Source organism: Pelophylax lessonae (genome assembly GCF_965119305.1).
Source record: "Pelophylax lessonae genome assembly, chromosome: 9".
Classification (NCBI taxonomy): Eukaryota; Metazoa; Chordata; class Amphibia; order Anura; family Ranidae; genus Pelophylax; species Pelophylax lessonae.
In genome coordinates, this window is record NC_138776.1 from 79,988,042 (window position 1) to 80,008,837 (window position 20,796).

The window sequence follows — 20,796 nt, forward strand, 5'->3', positions numbered from 1 at the left end:
TCCTTGCTCATGTGTCTTTCTTTTTGTTATGTTTTACTTTTTCTTGGTGCCTGTTATTTGTACCGATTCCTGTAAAACCTACTTATTTCTTCAATAAAATGTTTATGGAAAAAAAAAAGCTAATAAATATTTTGGAAAAAAAATTAATTGCCAGTGACCACCTATATGTGTGGAGGCCATTTGATATTTGTGATTTTTTAGTTTTTGGTTGGAATAGCACACAGGACAGAAGATAATCGTGGATTGAATGCTATGAGAAACAATGACATGTGCTTGCGGCACCCCCCAGCTTTAAGAAAAGACTTGCTTCATTCCCCAGCTCCTGCCCTGCTGTGTAAGGAGTGGGGGCAGATTGGTGTAAGTGTGTCAGTGGAAGGAATAGTGCCCCAAGAGTTTACATTCAATGGAAGTTAGTGCCCAAAAACAGCAGGCGCCTCTCTGGACAGACTGTCAGCAGCTAAAGGACCCCTGATCTCCCTGACAACTGTGTGTATGTGTGTGTCATGGCAACAAGTGCAACTAAACATGAATATCTGGGAGAAGCCCAGACATGGAGGGGACAGGGGGTCTCAGCAGAGGGAGAGCCACACAACACCCAGAATGAGACCGATATTCATCCCTCACTGAGAACCACTAACCTCTGTACACCACACTACCCCCCAATCCACCCCACTACTATTGAAGTAGCACACAAAACAGTTAAATAGTATTTTTTTTGCAAATCAGCCATGAGCATTTCTTTCCTTTATGAGGGTGTGTCTTCTGTGTCCAGTAGTAGAGATGTCCACCCCCGGAGTGAGCAATTAAAGAGCTTGGTCCTTAAGCCAGCCATAGACGGTTCAAACCTCTGCAGGTTCTGTAAGGACCGGACAAGATTCTAACCATGTATGGGCAGGCTAAATGTACCCAAGTTGATAGATCAATCAACTTGGGTGAACCCAGCCTGTCTGATTCTACAAGTGCTTATATCTAGTGCCTATTATATCCTGGGGGTGCAGGAAAGAAAATCTCTACAACCACTTTAATGATTTTTACCTATAGGTAAGCCTAAATTAAGGCTTACCTATAGGTGCTGTAAATATCTCCTAAACTTGCACCGTTTAGGAGATATTTACATTGCATGCAGCCGATGATGTCATTGGTGCATGCGCTCTGAAGAAACGGCCGCCCGTGCTGTTTCTTCAGAGCCCTGTGCCATGACTGGTGGCTCCTGAGTGACGTCACGCGGCTTCGGCCAGTAATACAGGCGGAGTCCACAGACCCTGAAGGAAGACGGGTGAACATGGATGCGGCAGGCAGCGGGGACAACGCGGGCTTTGTTGCAGGTAAGTGTCACATAATGTGCTAGTATGCGATGCATACTAGCACATTACACATTTACTTTGCCGGGAAAAAAAAAAGAAAAAAAAAGTTAAGAATTGACTTCCTCTTTAATAGCTGGTTTTACTTCATCTCTCTCTCTCCCTTGGTTCTTCTCTTCCCTGGCCAGCTGCATCAACCCTCCACTAATCTCCATACCAAACTTATATAAGATTAAGGATTAAGTTAAATCGAACCCTTTTCAGAAATAATTTAAAGGGGAAACCTTATTTTAAAGGGCAACTAAGTAACCCCTGCCTACAGCCAGATAATTGTTATTACCAGAGTTCAAAGCATCACAGCCAGAATACTGATTTTTTGGGGATGGCTTTTTATGTCATAGTTTGTAAAACATTTTCATAGAATTAAAGTGACTCTGTTTAACAACAATTTCTTAGGAAGTCTTATTATGTTCTACATACTCCTATTACAATATTTCTTATTAACTGGAATTTGTAGTACACAGTTTCCCATCAGGTCCTTCATATTAGGATCCCTGGATTGTTTGATGCCTCCCATTCACATATTCCTGATTGGCAGTTGTGGGTATACAGTATATATTTCAATGTATTATTTTATTGTGCATTTCAACTCCTGCTTGAAATAGAGCTGCAGCTCGGCTCAGGAGCCCTCATAGCAAGCTGCTTGCACTGGACAGGAGGGAGAGGCCAGGAAAAGCAACGAGGGACCCGAGAAGAGGAGGATCGGGGCTGCCCTGTGCAAAACCAACTGCACAGAGGAGGTAAGTATAACACGTTTGTTATTTTTATAGAAAAAAAAGGAGACTTTACAATCACTTTAATTACTCAGATTTTATTGGTATACAATATAATTTCAGTTTAACAGCGTCATTACAGTGAAAGGCAGCGTCATAGTTCCCAAATACTAAAGGCAGTGCTTGCCACATGGTTTTCTGTCACATGGTTCATGGTTGCCATAAGGCTTATTTATGAAAATAGTGAGAATTTTTATACATTTTTGTTCATTTAGTGACTTGAGTGTAACTTTGTCCTTATCTTGAATTGCCAGAGTCACCTACAACACAGAACAAAAGTATAGAAAAATTAAGTTTTTTTGTGTGTTAGAATATTATAATGCAAGAGATGGCAAAAATGTGTTATAGATAGTAGCACAAAAGTTAAAACATTGGCAATACCTTTTGTGTGGCTAAAGGAATATTTTTTGGAGATTCAAGCTTTAAAAGATTCTTTAGGTTTCATACAAATAACTGAACACACATATATTTACTGTATATATACACACAAGCACTGTGGACATCAAAGTACAAAAGTTAACCGCTTGCCGACTGCGCACAGTATATTTACTGCGGCAGTCGGCCCCGGCCAGGCAGAGTGACGTAGGTCTACGTCGCTCGCCTGTCACTCCTTCCAGAGCCAATAGCGGGCGGGCGGGCGCGCGCCCGCTGAGGCGCGCGCCCGCCTCGGCTCGTTCACGGAGGAGTGCGGGAGTGTGACTGGCGGACCCGATGTCCGCCGGTCACACTACGATCGCCGGTACAGCGGGAGAAAGACAGAGCGGCTTATGTAAACAAGCCGCCTGTCAGTTCTCCCTGTGTAAAAGTGAAGATCAGACAGTTCTACTATGTAGAACTGTTGATCTTTGTTTTTACACTAGTAGACCTGTCCCTGCACAGTTAGAAACACGCCCCTAGGACACACTTAACCCCTCCCTGTCCAATACTGTTAACCCCTTCCCTGCCAGTGTCATTTTTGCAGTAACAGTGCATATATATAGCACTGATTACTGCAGTAATGTCACTGGTACCCCCAAAAATGTCAGTCAAGGGTCCGATCTGTCCGCTGCAATGTCGCAGTACCGCAAAAAAAAATCGCAGATCGCCGCCATTACTCGTTAAAAAAAAAAACACCAAAAATGACAAAAATCTTTCCCTTTGTTAGTAAACGCGATAACTTTTGCGCAAACCAATCAAAATACGCTTTTTGCGATTTTTTTTACCAAACATAGGTAGCGTAAAACAAATTGGCCGAAAATTTTAAAAAATTTTGATTTTTACATTTTTTTTTGGGGGAATTTCATATAAAAAAAAGTGAAAAATATTGTTGTTTTTGCAAAAATTACGCTCTTTTTTTGTTTATAGCGCGTGATCAAAAAATCGCACAGGTGATCAAATACCACCAAAAGAAAGCTCTGTTTGTGGGAAAAAAAGGACGTGAAATTCGTTTAGGTACAGCGTCGCACGACCGCGCGATTGTCCGTTAAAGTCACGCAGTAAAAAATCGCAAAAAAACCCCTGGTCTTTTAGCAGGAAAATCCTCTGGTGGTAAAGTGGTTAAAGTGTTTGTTACCCCAACATTTCAGGTTCCTGATATGTACCTGCTGTACCATGTACTTGTATGGGAAGGTGTACTGTTCTCTTTGTATTGCTACCTTTATGTAAAATCCCTGGTGTTCTTGCCAGTCTCTCTGCTTTCTTTTTAAAAACCGACCACACTAAGCAGAAGAGCACACTCTGGTCAGTTCTCTAGCTATGCTGGGAACTCAGTATGCTTTCCTCCAATGATCAGAGTTGTCCTGACGCGCCCCAGCTGCACAGCCATTCACTGGCAAGATCAGTGTGCTGCTGCTTCCCCTCCCTCAGCTCTTATGCAACTAAGAACAGAGGGAATGTGATCACTTACAAAGAAGGGAAAAAAGGTGTCTATAATGCTTTTTTATATTTATACAAAAAAGATAGATTTCTGGGGCAAGAAAAAGTTTTTTGCAGATGAGTCTAGGCAATAAAATAAAACAAGCCTGCTTGGACATATTCGTTCTTATACCTGTTTTTTATGGATAACAGATAAAAGGATGGACTGTCATTTTGCATTTCAACCTAAAGCCCAACCAGGGCTGGTGCAGGGATTTTTGACACCCTAGGCAAAACCTGATTTTGCGCCCCCTCCGGCTCCACCCATTAGTGCGGTATGCTTATTGGGGAAGGATTCAAGAGTGTGTTTCATACATAGTGCAAGGTTCAGGGGTGCATTCATACAGGGTGCAAGGTTCAGAAATGTGTTGTACAGGGTGCAAGGTTCAGGAGTGCTTTTCGTACAGGGTGCAAGGTTCAGGAGTGCATTTTGTACAGGGTGCAAGGTTCAGGAGTGCGTTACGTACAGGGTGCAAGGTTCAGGGTGCAAGGTTTAGAAGTGCGTTTCGTACAGGGTGCAAGGTTCAGGAGTGCATTTCATACAGAGTGCAAGGTGCAGAAGAGAGTGCAGGTTCAGGAATGCATTGTACAGAGTGCAGGTTCAGGAATGCATTGTACAGAGTGCAGGTTTAGGAATGCATTATACAGAGTGCAGGTTTAGGAATGCATTGTACAGAGTGCAGGTTCAGGAATGCATTGTACAGAGTGCAGGTTTAGGAATGCATTGTACAGAGTGCAGGTTCAGGAATTTGTTGAACTGCAAAGACATCAATGAATTAAACATAGCACACTTACATCCTAAAATCTTGATTAGCAGCATACAGGAGCCGATGGAAGAATGCAGGCATCAGATAGCCTATAGCAGGACATTCAGCAGTATGAACCTCTATCCAGCACAGCCAGGGATTGGTGGGCAAGCCAGCAGGGCGTACGGCCAACTAGAGTCAGTGTGAGTCCATGAGAGGAGCTGTCAAATTGAAGCTGTGATATTGGGAAGGGCGTGGCCAAAGTGTGGGGCTCCACTTTGTCCCCTGCATAGACAAACCAATCTGCATTTATACACTGGTGGGCGGGGAGGAAGGTAATCAACCTGAATTATACAGAGCTGTAGGTGCACATGCAGTAGTTGGTTCCTCCCCCTGCCACCTTCTTCCCCGCCCACCAATGTGTAAACGCTGGCTGTTTTCTCTATAGACGGAACAAAGGGGCAGAGCCACATATATCGGCCCCGCCCTTCCCGACATCGGTTTCAATTTGACAGCTCCACTCATGGACTCACACACGCTCTCATTGCAGCTGGCTTGGGACTGTTGGGACTCAAGGTATGCTACTCTACAACTTGTGGTCTTGTCACAACTCTCTGCGGCTGCCCTCCATACAGCAGTGCTGTGCCACCTGAGGCTTGCTGTAGCACTCAGGCGGCACACAGCATGAGGAGTGCCACACTGGCCAGGTGCAGGATGCTGGTGCCCCCTGCTAAGTTGCGCCCTAGGCGGCTGCCTAGGTTGCCTTACATGTAGCGCCGGCCCTGAGCCAAACTCTAGTATTTATTTAAACTACCATCTAATACTAGTCCTATTCAGGGCTGAATAACACCAATGGAGGCCAGGGTGCCAAGAACCTGCCTCTCAGATGCATATCATGCCATGCAGAAGAATGCTCTGTGCAACTTTCAAGATCCATCCACTGTAACATTACTGGACTAAGGACACCTCAAAAAAGTTTGGTGTTAGAAGCAGCTGAAGCTTGGCTTTAGTGGCTAAAGACTTCCTTGTCCAGAGACGGTTTAAGGCAAAATAGGGCCTAACAGTGTTTGTAAAGTCACTATGTGACTTTACATGTATCCCATACAGAAATGCTGCCATTAACAAAAGCTAGGTGGCAGTTTTCCCCCCACTAATCCTTTAGGCAGGGTTGGTACCTCCCTGCATCCAATTCACATGACAGAAGAGTGTGACCGACTCTCAATGGAGTGCACAGCAGAAGGGTCCTGTGCAACTTTGGCTCAGTTTCAGGTCCAAATTCAGGCAAATATTCGGACTTGATCTTGACCTGAAACAGTGAACAGGGACACACCGGACCCCCTGCTGTGCCCCGCTCTGCACTCAGTGTGAATCCAGCCTCAGATTGACTTTGATAGGGATTGCATCAGGCATAGCGACGCTGCCCCATTTGCAACGTCTGTAGTGGCATGGCCCTCCTCTTGAGACACTAACAAGTGCATCCTCTCTTTTAAAGTGGTAGACAGGTGTACAGCTGTGACCGGTCAGGCTTATCTTCTGTAGAAGCATGAAAGTTGTAATTGGACCCCTTGGCATCTATTTGGGCAAACCCCAGGCCTCAGGCTCCTGCTCAGGTTGCCTTGTGGATGATCTGGCTCTGTTCTTGCCCCAAATTTGTCGTTCACTTCATGTTATTTGATGTACTTGTGTGTATCTGAATAAGTCTAAAAAATAAACTGATTTATATTTAAAAGCTCGTGCCTTGAAATATACACTATATTGCTAAAAGTATTGGGACACCAGCCTTTACAAGTACATGAACTTTAATAGCATCCCAACCTTAGTTGTAGGGTTCAATATTGAGTTGGCCCACCCTTTGCAGCTATAACAGCTTCAACTCTTCTGGAAAGGCCATCCATAAGGTTTAGGAGTGTGTCTATGGGAATGTTTGACCATTCTTTCAGAAGCGCATTTGTGAGGTAAGGCACTGAGGTTGAACGAGAAGTCCTGAGTTGCAGTCTCCACTCTAATTCATCCCAAAGGTGTTCTATTGGGTTGAAGTCAGGACTGTGCAGGTCAGTCAAGTTCCTCCACCCCAAACTCGCTCATCCATGTCTTTATGGACCTTGCTTTGTGCTCCCTGCTGATTCCCGCTAAGCAGGTAGATGACAGGTCTGTGTCCATTCACTGTGCAGAGTGGATACGGTCCCACTCTCCTCTATTGAGAAATCAGATGGAAATGGACCACCTGTCCATTTCTATTCAATGCGCCGGACAAATGGAAAATAGGACCACCGTCCGTCTGTTTTTGGTGGATTGTGTCAGCTAACACTCGCCCCTACATAGAGGAGACTGAAAGGTCCGAACAAGTCCACCTGAAAAACTGAAAAGGAGACCTGTTAGGACAGTCTGTGTGAAAGGGCCCAACAGAAAGTCTTACATTAAGCCAGATAGGACCTCTACGTACTGGCTTAGTTGATATCATCTGCCAATCTACTATTCACCGCATAGCAATAGCTACATAGATGTTGATGTTGTTACTTGCGCCGCCCATGATATTGGTAGCTGCTGTTTATTTATTTGGTTTCATACAGTTTCTATGTTGCATTTCTATGGCTTTTGAAGTATTGTAATAGCACCTGTGTGCCCGCTCTATTGAGTGGTTGAGAGAGTTTTGTATACATTCCCTATTTGTTCTGGAATGTGTGATTTTTTTCTTTTTTTTTTACTAAGTGCACCATTACTTTCTTTGTATTTCTGGTAATGTACCAATGGTGGAATGGGAATCCTTTGTGATATACACTTTCTCTATTGTTCTGTTTTCCTGTAAAAACTTTGAAAACTCAATAAAGCAGATTAAATATAAATTAAGCCAGACACTTATCTCTGGATGGTATATAAAAACATCTCCAGCTCTTGTAGCCCATAGGGGCATTCTACAGTGCATATTCAGAACATAGATGTAAAAAATTAAAACAAATAACCAAAATGGAATTCAGAAGCATAATTTTTGCTAATAAGGGGGAAAATTTCAACAGCAGAACTGACAGACCATTGAAGACAAGTGGCGTGAGGGATAAATTAAGCATTTCTGCTTTTTAATGGTACCCTAGACAAGGGTAGTTTTGGATTTTCCCTGTTGCAACTTAAAATTTTGGAAATACTAAAAAAAGGGGCTAGAAACTTTTTCATTTTCTTTTTTTCTTCAATCTCTGTCCCCATTAGGACAGGAAATGATGGATGGGAAAGGACACAGACTGCAGCAAAACACTTTTTTTTCTAACAACACGAGAAAGGGTTAGATTCCCTGTCCAGTTATTATTAGGCTACGTTTAAACTTGCATCCAAACTGCTGTACCTCAGGAAAACCCCCAAAAAAAACAGAAATCATAGCAAAACAATAAGTACAAATACATCAGAGAAGAACAAGTACCTCCATTACTGAAAGTTAAAGTAATACATAGTGAGGCCATGGAAAGCAATATCAAACTAGCCAAAAATATATAAAAATCACTTATCCATAGCTTAGCAAATTACATGCTAGATACTGTATGTTAGTACGAACTAGATAAAGTGAGAACAGCACGGATCTCGGAAGTACCATAGAGGGCTTTCTGTAGCTACAATCAGATGTCAACTAAGAAGATCCCCTCTAAAACCCAATGAGGTACCAACCAGAAGAAAGAACATTGTAAGAGGCAGCACAAAAGAAGGAGAATCATGAAAATTTTGAGAAGAAAAAACAGAAAAAGAGGAGGGAAAAAAAAGGGGAAGGGGGTGGGGGCATACAGGAGATGGATGATGAACACCTATGAAAGAACCCTGGAAGAGTGATAGTTTTTAGTGTGGGCACGAAGCAAAGCATTGCAACTGCTGTACAACCCCCATTCTATGCCTTTAGAGTTGAGGGGCTCAGCAATACATTTTAATGCCCCCAACCACAAGTCTTGAGAAGCCCTTAGTCCAGGACTTGACAAATTTGCTTTGAATCTATGAGCCAGCTAAAAAATATAGGAACCATTTTTTTTCTAGCATAGGGTGTGCTGCCAGCACCTGGGGCAAGACAAGTAATCTGCGCCCCCTAACTTACTTACAGCAGAGCATTCAGTCAATCACTCAAATGTAACGCCATTATCTCTAGGGTTATAGGCTGGCCAGAAATAATGACATTAAAAACTCCTTATTATGCCGATTGCATTGTGACTGTGGCATGTAAAACACCCTCATCTTCTGCCTATTGAATCTTAAGGGTGGCCGTTAGTGGGTGGCAAAAACATTTCTCTACTGCACATTTTTACCACCCAACTGCACATTTAAATTAAGCCTTAGTGACACTTTAAATAAAATACAAAAAAGGATGAAAGATTTATCTCAGCATTTCTGATCTTCTGTTGTCTCTTTGCAGCCACTTTCTGCCTACATGTGTGTCCCCTGGGATGACTCTATTCATTGCTCTTGTGGGTTTCTGGTCACCATGAAATAATGGAGCCCAGCTTTACATTAGGAGTGGTAATTGTTTATGGTACAGAGAGCTTTATCAGGGGACATAGAAGGATTCTTCTAAAGCATATCCTCCTGCCTTATCTCCCCTACTCCACCTCACAGCACACCGTAAACTTTCCAAGGAGTGCCGGCCCGGTGTGTCACAGCATTGACACAGGAACACACAGCCAAGGAAGCTCCCCTGCTCCATCCTCCACCAGAATACCTCCCGCTCCCGCTAGGAGTACTCGCAGTCCACCCATTCTATCAGGTGGAGGCTACACAGGGTGCCGGGTCCCCCTCCACCTCACCCTTCACCGACGTCTGATCACGGGCAGCAGAAGAGAGAATCCATTCATCCTTGAACCTTGTGCGGGCATTGGGGAGGAGGATGGGACAGCAGCTGCCTGAGAAAAGGAGACCGGCTCCCCCTGCTCCCCTGTCACTCACAGCTGGACTTCAGACTACTGCATGCCTCCGGGGGAAACCACAGACTTTAGGTGGGGGGGGGGAGAGAGGGATTGGCTGTCGGTGCCCTGAGCTGCATGTTGGGGGCATAGGGAGTTGCAGTGAGTGGGCTAGCGGTGGTTTCTGGTCACCATGGCGAACTGGCGCCTGGGGTTTGTCGAGCCCAGCCTAAAGGGCCATACACACTATAAGATTTTCTGAAGACTTTTTCCTTTAGACTTACCAAAAACCATATAATATGAGGTCAAACCTAAACACTTTCAATTTGTATGCAATCTGGCCCTTGTACTACATAGAAAAGGTAAATCTGAAGGAAATCTAACCACAAAAGTTGGATAGTGTGTATCCAGCCTTAGACTGTCTGTGTCCTGTTCATTTCTAATCTGGATGTCATATGGCGATTAGCCAAGGCAAATTCTCAGTAGTACAATCACAAAACTTTATAAAAACGGTCACTGTCTATTAGAAACTGAAAAAAATAAAAAGAAGGTTTGGGCTGGAGCTGGAATCTAACGCTAAGCAGGATGATAAGCATGAGTCTGTATTCACCATAGATATTGATTAGCAGACAAGACAAGGATTCAAGTCATCTCTCATTAATTACCTTTAAAAATTTTTACCCATCTAATTTAAAATAAACAAATTTGACATCCTTACCCGTGTTGCAGGGATGGTTGTATTCTGCCACTGCTTGTTCATCTGGAGGGTAAAATGAGTAAAAGAAGAACATTAAACTGCCATCAAAGGCATACACATGATACATAACATAATCCAATCAGTAATGAAGATGTGATATACAGAAGGAGTGATTTCACACCAGGATTATTCCACCACCCTCCAGCTAAAAACGAACTTCAAGAGATGTAGGAAAATGTCTTCCTGGTTTTGCTTATTGGCTTATTATTTTTTTAAAAAAAAGCTGTCATGAGAATGATAATGGTGACGTAACTTGGGAATGCTCTTACCCGTCTCATAATAGTCATAAACTTTTACTGTGGCTGGTTTCAGGTCCTTGACTTCAATGTCCTGTTCCACCACAAAAGAAAGATTTATAGGATCACGTCCCACCTAGAAGCAAAAAATCATTACAGTGCTTGATAACAGCGAAGAACAAGACAAAATGGCAGATAAAAAAAATACAAAGGAAAGGTTGGTAACAGTTTGGTTGCCACCAGTTGCAGAAGATCAGGTGTGACAGATGATACAAATGTATGACAGATGTACTAAAGGATGAAGACTTATTAATAAATAAGTTAATGAATACAATAAAAAGTAATTTTAAGCTGTATTTATCTGGATATCTCATGCTTTTGGGTAGGGTTTGAAAATCTTGCCAGTTTCCATTGTTGAATTTAAACGTTAAAGCAGTATTAAACTCAAAAGCAAACATTTATCATATTTCAGCTTACAGATTCTTAGATGTAATAGCTGCATTTGTTTTCTGTTTTTAGGCTTTCTTTCTTCTGTTTTTATCTGGTGATTCAGCCAGCTAGTCTGTTTTTGAAAATCTCAAGCTCTCTAGCAGACTCTATCAGTTTACATGGACGGGACAAACCATTGGAATGGGTGGTTAAAATTATCAGCTTTTATTTATTTGTGTAAAACCTTTATCCCAAAAGGAAAAAAATCATGTTTTGCTGAAACTGCTTATAATTTAGTGTTATCTGGAGTTTGGCTTTAATTAGTGTATTCTCATTCTTTGTATTCTCATTCCTCTAGAGTTGTGTCTCAGATGTCTTACTGACCAGATCACCCGGTGAGAACAAAAGAGGGAAAAAGCCTAAGAAAAGAAAAGTGATGGAGCCACCACATCTAATGAATGGTAAACTACAATATATTACATTTTTGGTTTCCGGGTTTATTATTACTTTAACCATTGCCGACTGCCAGCAGTACATATACTGCAGCAGGTCTGCTCTGTCTCGGACCGCAAGTGGGGGTGTGCATGCGCCACTTGGCTACAGGGGGAGCCAATCAGCAGGTCCAGCGGCTGCGATGGTCACTGGGCAGCCGCGATCGCTCCCCGTGGAGACAGAACGGCGGTCTGCCATTGTAAACACAGCAGACCGCTGTTCTGTCAGTGATGAACACAGGGATCCTGTGTTCTTCTTATTTAGTGACATAGGTCTCTGTGTTCATGCAGCAAGCCCATCCCCCACAGTTAGAAAACACCTCCTAGGGACACATTTAACACTTTGATCGCCCCTGGTGTTAACCCCTTCCCTGCCAGTGTCATTAGTACAGTAACAGTCAATATCTTTAGCACTGATTACTGTAATAATGTCACTGGTCCCCCGAAAAGTTTCAAAAATGTCAGTTAGGGGTCCGATCTGTCCGCCGCAGTGTCGCAGTCCCACTAAAAATCACTGATCGCTACCATTACTAGTAAAAACTAATAAATAAATAAAAATGACATAAATATTTCCCCTGATTTATAGACGGAATAACTTTTGCGCAAACCAATCAATATACGCTTATTGGGATTTTTTTTACCAAAAATATGTAGCAGAATACAAATTGGCCTAAAATGATGAAAAAATGTGATTTTTATTTTTTTTTTTTTATTGGGAATGTTATATAGCAGAAAGTAAAAAATGTTGTTTCTATTTCAGAATTGTCGCTCTCTTGTTTTTGGTTTATAGCGCAAAAAAATAAAAATTGCAGAGGTGATCAAATACCACCAAAAGAAGCTCTATTTGTGGGAAAAAAGGACATCAATTTTATTTGGGTACAGTGCAATTGTCAGTTAAAATAACACAGTGCTGAATCACATAAAATGGTCATTAAGGAGGCAAAACCTTCCGGTCCAGAAGTGGGTAATATAACAAGCACACAACTCTGTTAGAAAGATGAACATCAATGACACAAGTCAGGCAGCTTAACCTTGATCACAGATACATTTAGAGTTCATAGTGCTGAGTAGCCAACATGTTTTAGGGTGATTGCAAGATTTAGAAACTAAACTAATGTGGACATGTGTTCCCCTTAAGGGGTTTTGCCCAAATATGGAGATTTTTTTTAACTTCTAGTTGTGTTTCATTTTTTTTTCTAATCAAAACTGTACAAAAGTTATCAAAAAATAAACTATTGCCCTAAAAAGAAACTATTAGGAGTTGAAATATGTAAATGAAAAGTGCCTTTAATGACATTAATGTTGTCATTTTGCTCAGGTAGTTATCTCATTTATGTATTTAAAGCAAGCAATACAGCCTGGTCAAGGACCACGCTCGCTTTATCAGGGGACACCTTATGTAAAGTACCTAGTAAAGGGTATATTTATTCAAAACACATGTGCCATTAGGCAGATCTATAACTCTTATATCTAATAAGAGTTATATTAAGAAGTGTTTTGATTGAGCATATGCAGCATTTTCATTGGCATGAAGTTTTAATTTGCATTGACTTCTAAACAGTTTATGGCTTTGTAAACTAGTTTATTCATGCTTTATCTGTCTGCATACATGGCATCCTGTATTAAAATGTCTGTTGATATGCAAATTCAAATCAAACCAAAAGTCCCATCAACCTCAGTATTGGCATGAGATGTGCTGATCACCTTTGGACTTTCAACTTTTGTCTCAGGAAGAGAAGTGCAGTAGACAACCAAATCAGTAAAACTATGTATACCTTTTATACTGTATGTATGTACGTACGTACGTATGTACAGTGCCTTGCGAAAGTATTCGGCCCCCTTGAACTTTGCAACCTTTTGCCACATTTTAGGCTTCAAACATAAAGATATAAAACTGTAATTTTTTTTGAAGAATCAACAAGCGGGACACAATCATGAAGTGGAACAAAATTTATTGGATATTTCAAACTATTTTAACAAATAAAAAACTGAAAAATTGGGCATGCAAAATTATTCAGCCCCCTTAAGTTAATACCTTTTGCTGCGATTACAGCTGTAAGTCGCTTGGGGTATGTCTCTATCAGTTTTGCACATCGAGAGACTGAAATTTTTGCCCATTCCTCCTTGCAAAACAGCTCGAGCTCAGTGAGGTTGGATGGAGAGCGTTTGTGAACAGCATTTTCAGTTCTTTCCACAAATTCTCGATTGGATTCAGGTCTGGACTTTGACTTGGCCATTCTAAAACCTGGATATGTTTATTTATGAACCATTCCATTGTGGATATTGCTTTATGTTTTGGATCATTGTCTTGTTGGAAGGCAAATCTCTGTCCCAGTCTCAGGTCTTTTGCAGACTCCATCAGGTTTTCTTCCAGAATGGTCCTGTATTTGGCTCCATCCATCTTCCTATCAATTTTAACCATCTTCCCTGTCCCTGCTGAAGAAAAGCAGGCCCAAACCATGATGCTGCCACCACCATGTTTGACAGTGGGGATGGTGTGTTTAGGGTGATGAGCTGTGTTGCTTTTACGCCAAACATAACGTTTTGCATTGTTGCCAAAAAGTTCAATTGTGGTTTCATCTGACCAGAGCACCTTCTTCCACATGTTTGGTGTGTCTCCCAGGTGGCTTGTGGCAAACTTTAAACAACACTTTTTATGGATATCTTTAAGAAATGGCTTTCTTCTTGCCACTCTTCCATAAAGGCCAGATTTGTGCATTATATGATTGCTTGTTGTCCTATGGACAGAATCTCCCACCTCAGCTGTAGATCTCTGCAGTTCATCCAGAGTGATCATGGGACTCTTGGCTGCATCTCTGATCAGTCTTCTCCTTGTATGAGCTGAAAGTTTAGAGGGACGGCCAGGTCTTCGTAGATTTGCAGTGGTCTGATACTCCTTCCATTTCAATATTAACGCTTGCGCAGTGCTCCTTGGGATGTTTAAAGCTTGGGAAATCTTTTTGTATCCAAATCCGGCTTTAAACTTCTCCACAACAGTATCTCGGACCTGCCTGGTGTGTTCCTTGTTCTTCATGATGCTCTCTGCGCTTTAAACGGACCTCTGAGACTATCACAGTGCAGGTGCATTTATACGGAGACTTGATTACACACAGGTGGATTCTATTTATCATCATTGGTCATTTAGGTGAACATTGGATCATTCAGAGATCCTCACTGAACTTCTGGAGAGAGTTTGCTGCACTGAAAGTAAAGGGGCTGAATAATTTTGCACGCCCAATTTTTCAGTTTTTTATTTGTTAAAAAAGTTTGATATATCCAATAAATGTTGTTCCACTTGTTGTTGATTCTTCACAAAAAATTACAGTTTTATATCTTTATGTTTAAAGCCTGAAATGTGGCAAAAGGTCGCAAAGGTCAAGGGGGCTGAATACTTTTGCAAGGCACTGTATGTATGTAGGTATGTATATATATATATATATATATATATATATATATATATATATATATATATATATATATATACACATACATATATACACGCACACTATGTTGTCAAAAGTATTGGGGCACCTGCCTTTACACGCACATGAACTTTAATGGCATCCCAACCATCCCATCCAACATCTTAGTCCGTAGGGTTCAGTATTGAGTTGGCCCACCCTTTGCAGCTAAAAAAAAGCTTCAACTCTTCTGGGAAGGCTGTCCACAGGCTTTAGGAGTGTGTCTATGGGAATGTTTGACCATTCTTCCAGAAAGGGATTTGTGACATCAGGCACTGATGTTGGAGAGAAGGCCCAGCTCCCAGTTTCTGCTCTAATTCATCTCAAAGGTGTTCTATCTGGTTAAGGTCAGGACTTTGTGCAGGCAAATCAAGTTCCTCTACCCCAATCTCGCTCATCTTTGTCTTTATGGATCTTGCTTTGTGCACTGGTGAGCAATCAGGTTTGAACAGGAAGGGGCCACCCCCAAACTGTTCCCACTAAGTTTGGAGCATGGAATTGTCCAAAATGTCTTGGAATGCTGATTTCTTAAGAGCTGGAATTAAGGGGCCAATCCCAACTCCTGAAAAACAACCCCACATCACAATCCCCCCTCCACCAACTGATTTGGACCAGTGAACAAACCAAGGTCCTTAAAGGCATGGATGAGCGAGTTTGGGGGTAGAGGAACTTTACTGGCCTGCATAGAGTCCGTAACCCGATAGAACACCTTTGGGATGTATTTGAGTGGAGACTGCAAGCCAGGCATTCTCATCCAACATCAGTGCCTGACTTTGCAAATGCGCTTCTGGAAGAATGGTCAAACATTCCCATAGACACACTCCTAAACCTTGTGGACAGCCTTCCCAGAAGCTTTGAAGCTGGTATAGCTGCAAAGGAATGGGCCCTCTCAATGTTGAACCCTACAGACTAAGACTGGGATGCCATTCAAGTTCATGTGCATGTAAAGTCCCAATACTTTTGAAAATATAGTGTGTGTGTGTGTATGTATATATATATATATATATATATATATATATATATACACACACACACACACACACACACACATTACATATACATAACAATTGGAAAACCATTGTTTGTGAGCAATGTGATAAACATGAGCCTGTGAGCACCATCTGGTCAGCTGAATCTCATCCAAAATGAGCCTTTGCAGATCTCTACTACTCCCTTACAATAAGGCCATATTAGTAGAAATACATAGAGTGCCACATTAAAAAATTAAGGTATCTTTTGAATAACAGTTTCCACTTTATTTATGTTGTAACAAGCACCAATGTATTTTGTGTGTCTAAAATGCCCCCTTCATCAGGGCTGAAAAGAAATTGCAAAAGCGGAGCTGACTGAAGGAAGGACAGATTCGGAGAAGTCCTGTGTTTCCTGATGGTAAATTTAGAGGCTCTTATAACATTATTTGAACCATTCAGATAGATCCCGTGCCACCATTCAATTATTTTGTACTTAAAGAGGTTGTAAACCCCACATTTTTTTTTTTTTTACAACCTGCAAGAGAAACACATAATGAGCTAGTGTGCATCGCACACTAGCTCATTATGAAATACTTACCTCAGAACGAGCCCCCGCCGTGCCGCCCACTTACCTCTATGACGGGCAACATGCTGAGTAGGTTAGCTTACTTTTCTGTAACCGAGCCATAGACTATGAGGGACGGAGGGGTTCTGCAGTCCTTATAGCTTTATAGGCTCTGGCAGCAAATTTTAGTTTGAGAAAATGATGTTCTGCTACTAGTATGGCAAGCTGTGTACGGATCTGATATCAGGGAATTTGCACATGTTTCAGTGAGGTGTGTAGCTTCTAATACTTTATTAGAATGTAGAATGTAAGACCAGGGTTCACTTGTCCTCAAGGGGGAAAGTCCTACAGCAACCTGGCAGAGCAGTGCATTGTGGGGGAGGCAGGAAAGTGCAGCCCCCCTCTGTTAGAGCGGAGTTCCTGGAGGGAAGGAAAAACTTCACTGTAGTCACCATCAATACAAACCATTACAGGTACTAGACAGTGGGATTAAGAGATACCTGCGTGGACCGACTCTAAACCACTTAACCCATAACAGCTGGAGGACAATAAGCATATGTCGGAAGATTGAGAGGAGCTTGGATAACTATACCTAATGCTCTTTTTGAGTGTTGTGGAGGTGAGCGGCCACTGCACTCAGTGTTGGATTGCGAGCTCACCGGGACACACTCACTTTGCTGTGTTTGAAAGTGTAAACCTCACCTGTAGATTGCACTGGAAGATATCACTTAATTTTGTGGCACCCTGCACTTTAATCACTGCATTGGACTGATATTAGCTTAAGAGTAGTGTTGAGCGAACACGGACTGTATTATTCGTGTTCGTACCGAATAATTGGATTTTTTGTACCCGAACACGGACACGGACACTTTACTGTATGTTCGGGTAAAAATCCGTGTTCGGTCGTTTTATTTCCGGGTTTTGCATGCTTTGGCGCTCTTTTCATGGCGGGCTTTCAACAGCCAATCAACAATCGTTTAACTGGTGTGCCTTAAGCCATCCCAGCCATGCCTGCAAATGTCTCAGTAGCTGTGATTGGCCGTCTGAAGCATGTGACCAAGTCTTTATAAGTTCGAGGCAGCCGCAGCGGCGTCATTATGCTGCTTAGATTCAGGGACAGAGCACACATCAACGTGCTGGCTGCTGATTAGGGAAAGATAGGCAGGAAAAAACCATTTGTGTCCGGATAGAATTGAGGGACAGGTCGGAGTGTTTAGGCAGGGCGAGTTGTAGGCATTTTAGGGATAGAGTCTGCTGAATTATAGGGTCAGTGTCTTCTACAAACTACAATCGATATTGCTGTGTGGGGGGTGGGGTCTGCACTCAATCCTGATCTACGATCTCTTCTCAATCCTGTTAGGGACAGAGTCTGCTGAATTTTAGGGAAACTGTGTTCTACAAACTACAATCGATATTGCTGTGTGGTGTGGGATTGGAGATAGGCAGGTGTCAGTGATCCACATCCATTTTTCTGTGTGTGAGCTGCAGTGAACACAATCTTTTTGGGCTGCAGTGAACACAATCTTTTTGGGCTGCAGTGAACACAATCTTTTTGGGGTGCAGTGAACAAAATCTTTTTGGGGTGCAGTGAACACAATCCTTTTTGGTGTGCAGTGAACACAATCTTTGTGGGGTGCAGTGAACAAAATCCTTTGTGGGGTGCAGTGAACACAATCTTTTTGGGGTGCAGTGAACAAAATCCTTTTTGGGGTGCAGTGAACAACATCCTTTTTGGGGTGCAGTGAACACAATCTTTTTGGGGTGCAGTGAACAAAATCCTTTGTGGGGTGCAGTGAACACAATCTTTTTGGGGTGCAGTGAACACAATCTTTTTGGGGTGGAGTGAACAACATCCTTTTTGGGGTGCAGTGAACAAAATCCTTTTTGGGGTGCAGTGAACAAAATCATTTTTGGGGTGCAGTGAACACAATCTTTTTGGGGTGCAGTGAACACAATCTTTGTGGGGTGCAGTGAACACAATCTTTTTGGGGTGGAGTGAACAACATCCTTTTTGGGGTGCAGTGAACAACATCCTTTTTGGGGTGCAGTGAACACAATCTTTTTGGGGTGCAGTGAACACAATCTTTGTGGGGTACAGTGAACAGAATCTTTGTGGGGTGCAGTGAACACAATCTTTGGGGGGTACAGTGAACACAATCTTTGTGAGGTGCAGTGAACACAATCTTTGTGGGGTGCAGTGAACACAATCATTGTGGGGTGCAGTGAACTCAATCTTTGTGGGGTACAGTGAACACAATCTCATACTTCTGAAGGTTTGAGGGTGCTGCCTGTTCCATACTCCCCCTACTCCTCATCTAGACTTTTAGGGGTACAAACAATAGTAATTGGGGCCTAGTGTGGTTGTGTACGTGTGATATACATACACTTTTTTGGGATCATATTTTCTATTCCGCTATTTAATCAAAAACCTTTGGGGATCAGTTAAATTGGGGGATAGTCTGTGTTGGTACGTGTGAGAGAGATCCACCTTTCCAAGTTGTTGGGGTTCATCTCATACTTCTGAAGGTTTGAGGGTGCTGCCTGTTCCATACTCCCCCTACTCCTAGCCTTTTAGGGGTACAAACAATAGTAATTGGGGCCTAGTGTGGTTGTGTACGTGTGATATACATACACTTTTTTGGGATCATATTTTCTATTCCGCTATTTAATCAAAAACCTTTGGGGATCAGTTAAATTGGGGGATAGTCTGTGTTGGTACGTGTGAGAGAGATCCACCTTTCCAAGTTGTTGGGGTTCATCTCATACTTCTGAAGGTTTGAGGGTGCTGCCTGTTTCATACTCCCCCTACTCCTAGCCTTTTAGGGGTACAAACAATAGTAATTGGGGCCTAGTGTGGTTGTGTACGTGTGATATACATACACTTTTTTGGGATCATATTTTCTATTCCGCTATTTAATCAAAAACCTTTGGGGATCAGTTAAATTGGGGGATAGTCTGTGTTGGTACGTGTGAGAGAGATCCACCTTTCCAAGTTGTTGGGGTTCATCTCATACTTCTGAAGGTTTGAGGGTGCTGCCTGTTCCATACTCCCCCTACTCCTAGCCTTTTAGGGGTACAAACAATAGTAATTGGGGCCTAGTGTGGTTGTGTACGTGTGATATACATACACTTTTTTGGGATCATATTTTCTATTCCGCTATTTAATCAAAAACCTCTGGGGATCAGTTAAATTGGGGGATAGTCTGTGTTGGTACGTGTGAGAGAGATCCACCTTTCCAAGTTGTTGGGGTTCATCTCATACTTCTGAAGGTTTGAGGGTGCTGCCTGTTCCATACTCCCCCTACTCCTAGCCTTTTAGGGGTACAAACAATAGTAATTGGGGCCTAGTGTGGTTGTGTACGTGTGATATACATACACTTTTTTGGGATCATATTTTCTATTCCGCTATTTAATCAAAAACCTTTGGGGATCAGTTAAATTGGGGGATAGTCTGTGTTGGTACGTGTGAGAGAGATCCACCTTTCCAAGTTGTTGGGGTTCATCTCATACTTCTGAAGGTTTGAGGGTGCTGCCTGTTCCATACTCCCCCTACTCCTCATCTAGCCTTTTAGGGGTACAAACAATAGTAATTGGGGCCTAGTGTGGTTGTGTACGTGCGAGATACATACACTTTTTTTGATCATATTTCCTATTCCGCTATTCAATAAAAACCTTTGAGGATCAATTGAATTGCGGGATAGTCTGTGTCGGTACGTGTGAGAGAGATCCACCTTTCCAAGTTGTTGGGGTTCATCTCATACTTCTGAAGGTTTGAGGGTGCTGCCTGTTCCATACCCCCCCTACTCCTCATCTAGCCTTTTAGGGGTACAAACAATAGTAATTGGGGCCTAGTGTGGTTGTGTACGTGCGAGATACATACACTTTTTTTGATCATATTTCCTATTCCGCTATTCAATAAAAACCTTTGAGGATCAATTGAATTGCGGGATAGTCTGTGTCGGTACGTGTGAGAGAGATCCACCTTTCCAAGTTGTTGGGGTTCATCTCATACTTCTGAAGGTTTGAGGGTGCTGCCTGTTCCATACTCCCCCTACTCCTCATCTAGCCTTTTAGGGGTACAAACAATAGTAATTGGGGCCCAGTGTGGTTGTGTACGTGTGATATACATACACTTTTTTTGGATCATATTTTCTATTCCGCTATTTAATTTAACTGGGCCTCCATGCGAGACCTGTGTGCCTTGTTGCGCTGTTTTGAGTACTCCACCAACATGGCCAGTGGCAATGA

The 20,796-nt window shown here is 42.3% G+C and overlaps 1 protein-coding gene across 1 annotated transcript in view; it reads right to left on the bottom strand.

The window, feature by feature from the left end:
• Window positions 1-2,343: 2,343 nt before the first annotated feature.
• Window positions 2,344-20,796, bottom strand: part of LOC309564229 (alpha-1-inhibitor 3-like) — a 102,337-nt gene continuing 83,884 nt past the window's right edge. The window contains exons 12-14 of the mRNA XM_082268856.1: window positions 10,665-10,767; window positions 10,357-10,398; window positions 2,344-2,394 (exon numbers count right to left, since the gene is read on the bottom strand). Of these exons, the coding sequence (XP_082124982.1) occupies window positions 2,372-2,394; window positions 10,357-10,398; window positions 10,665-10,767 (168 nt within the window). The 3' untranslated portion in view covers window positions 2,344-2,371. The remainder of the gene's footprint in view (window positions 2,395-10,356; window positions 10,399-10,664; window positions 10,768-20,796) is intronic.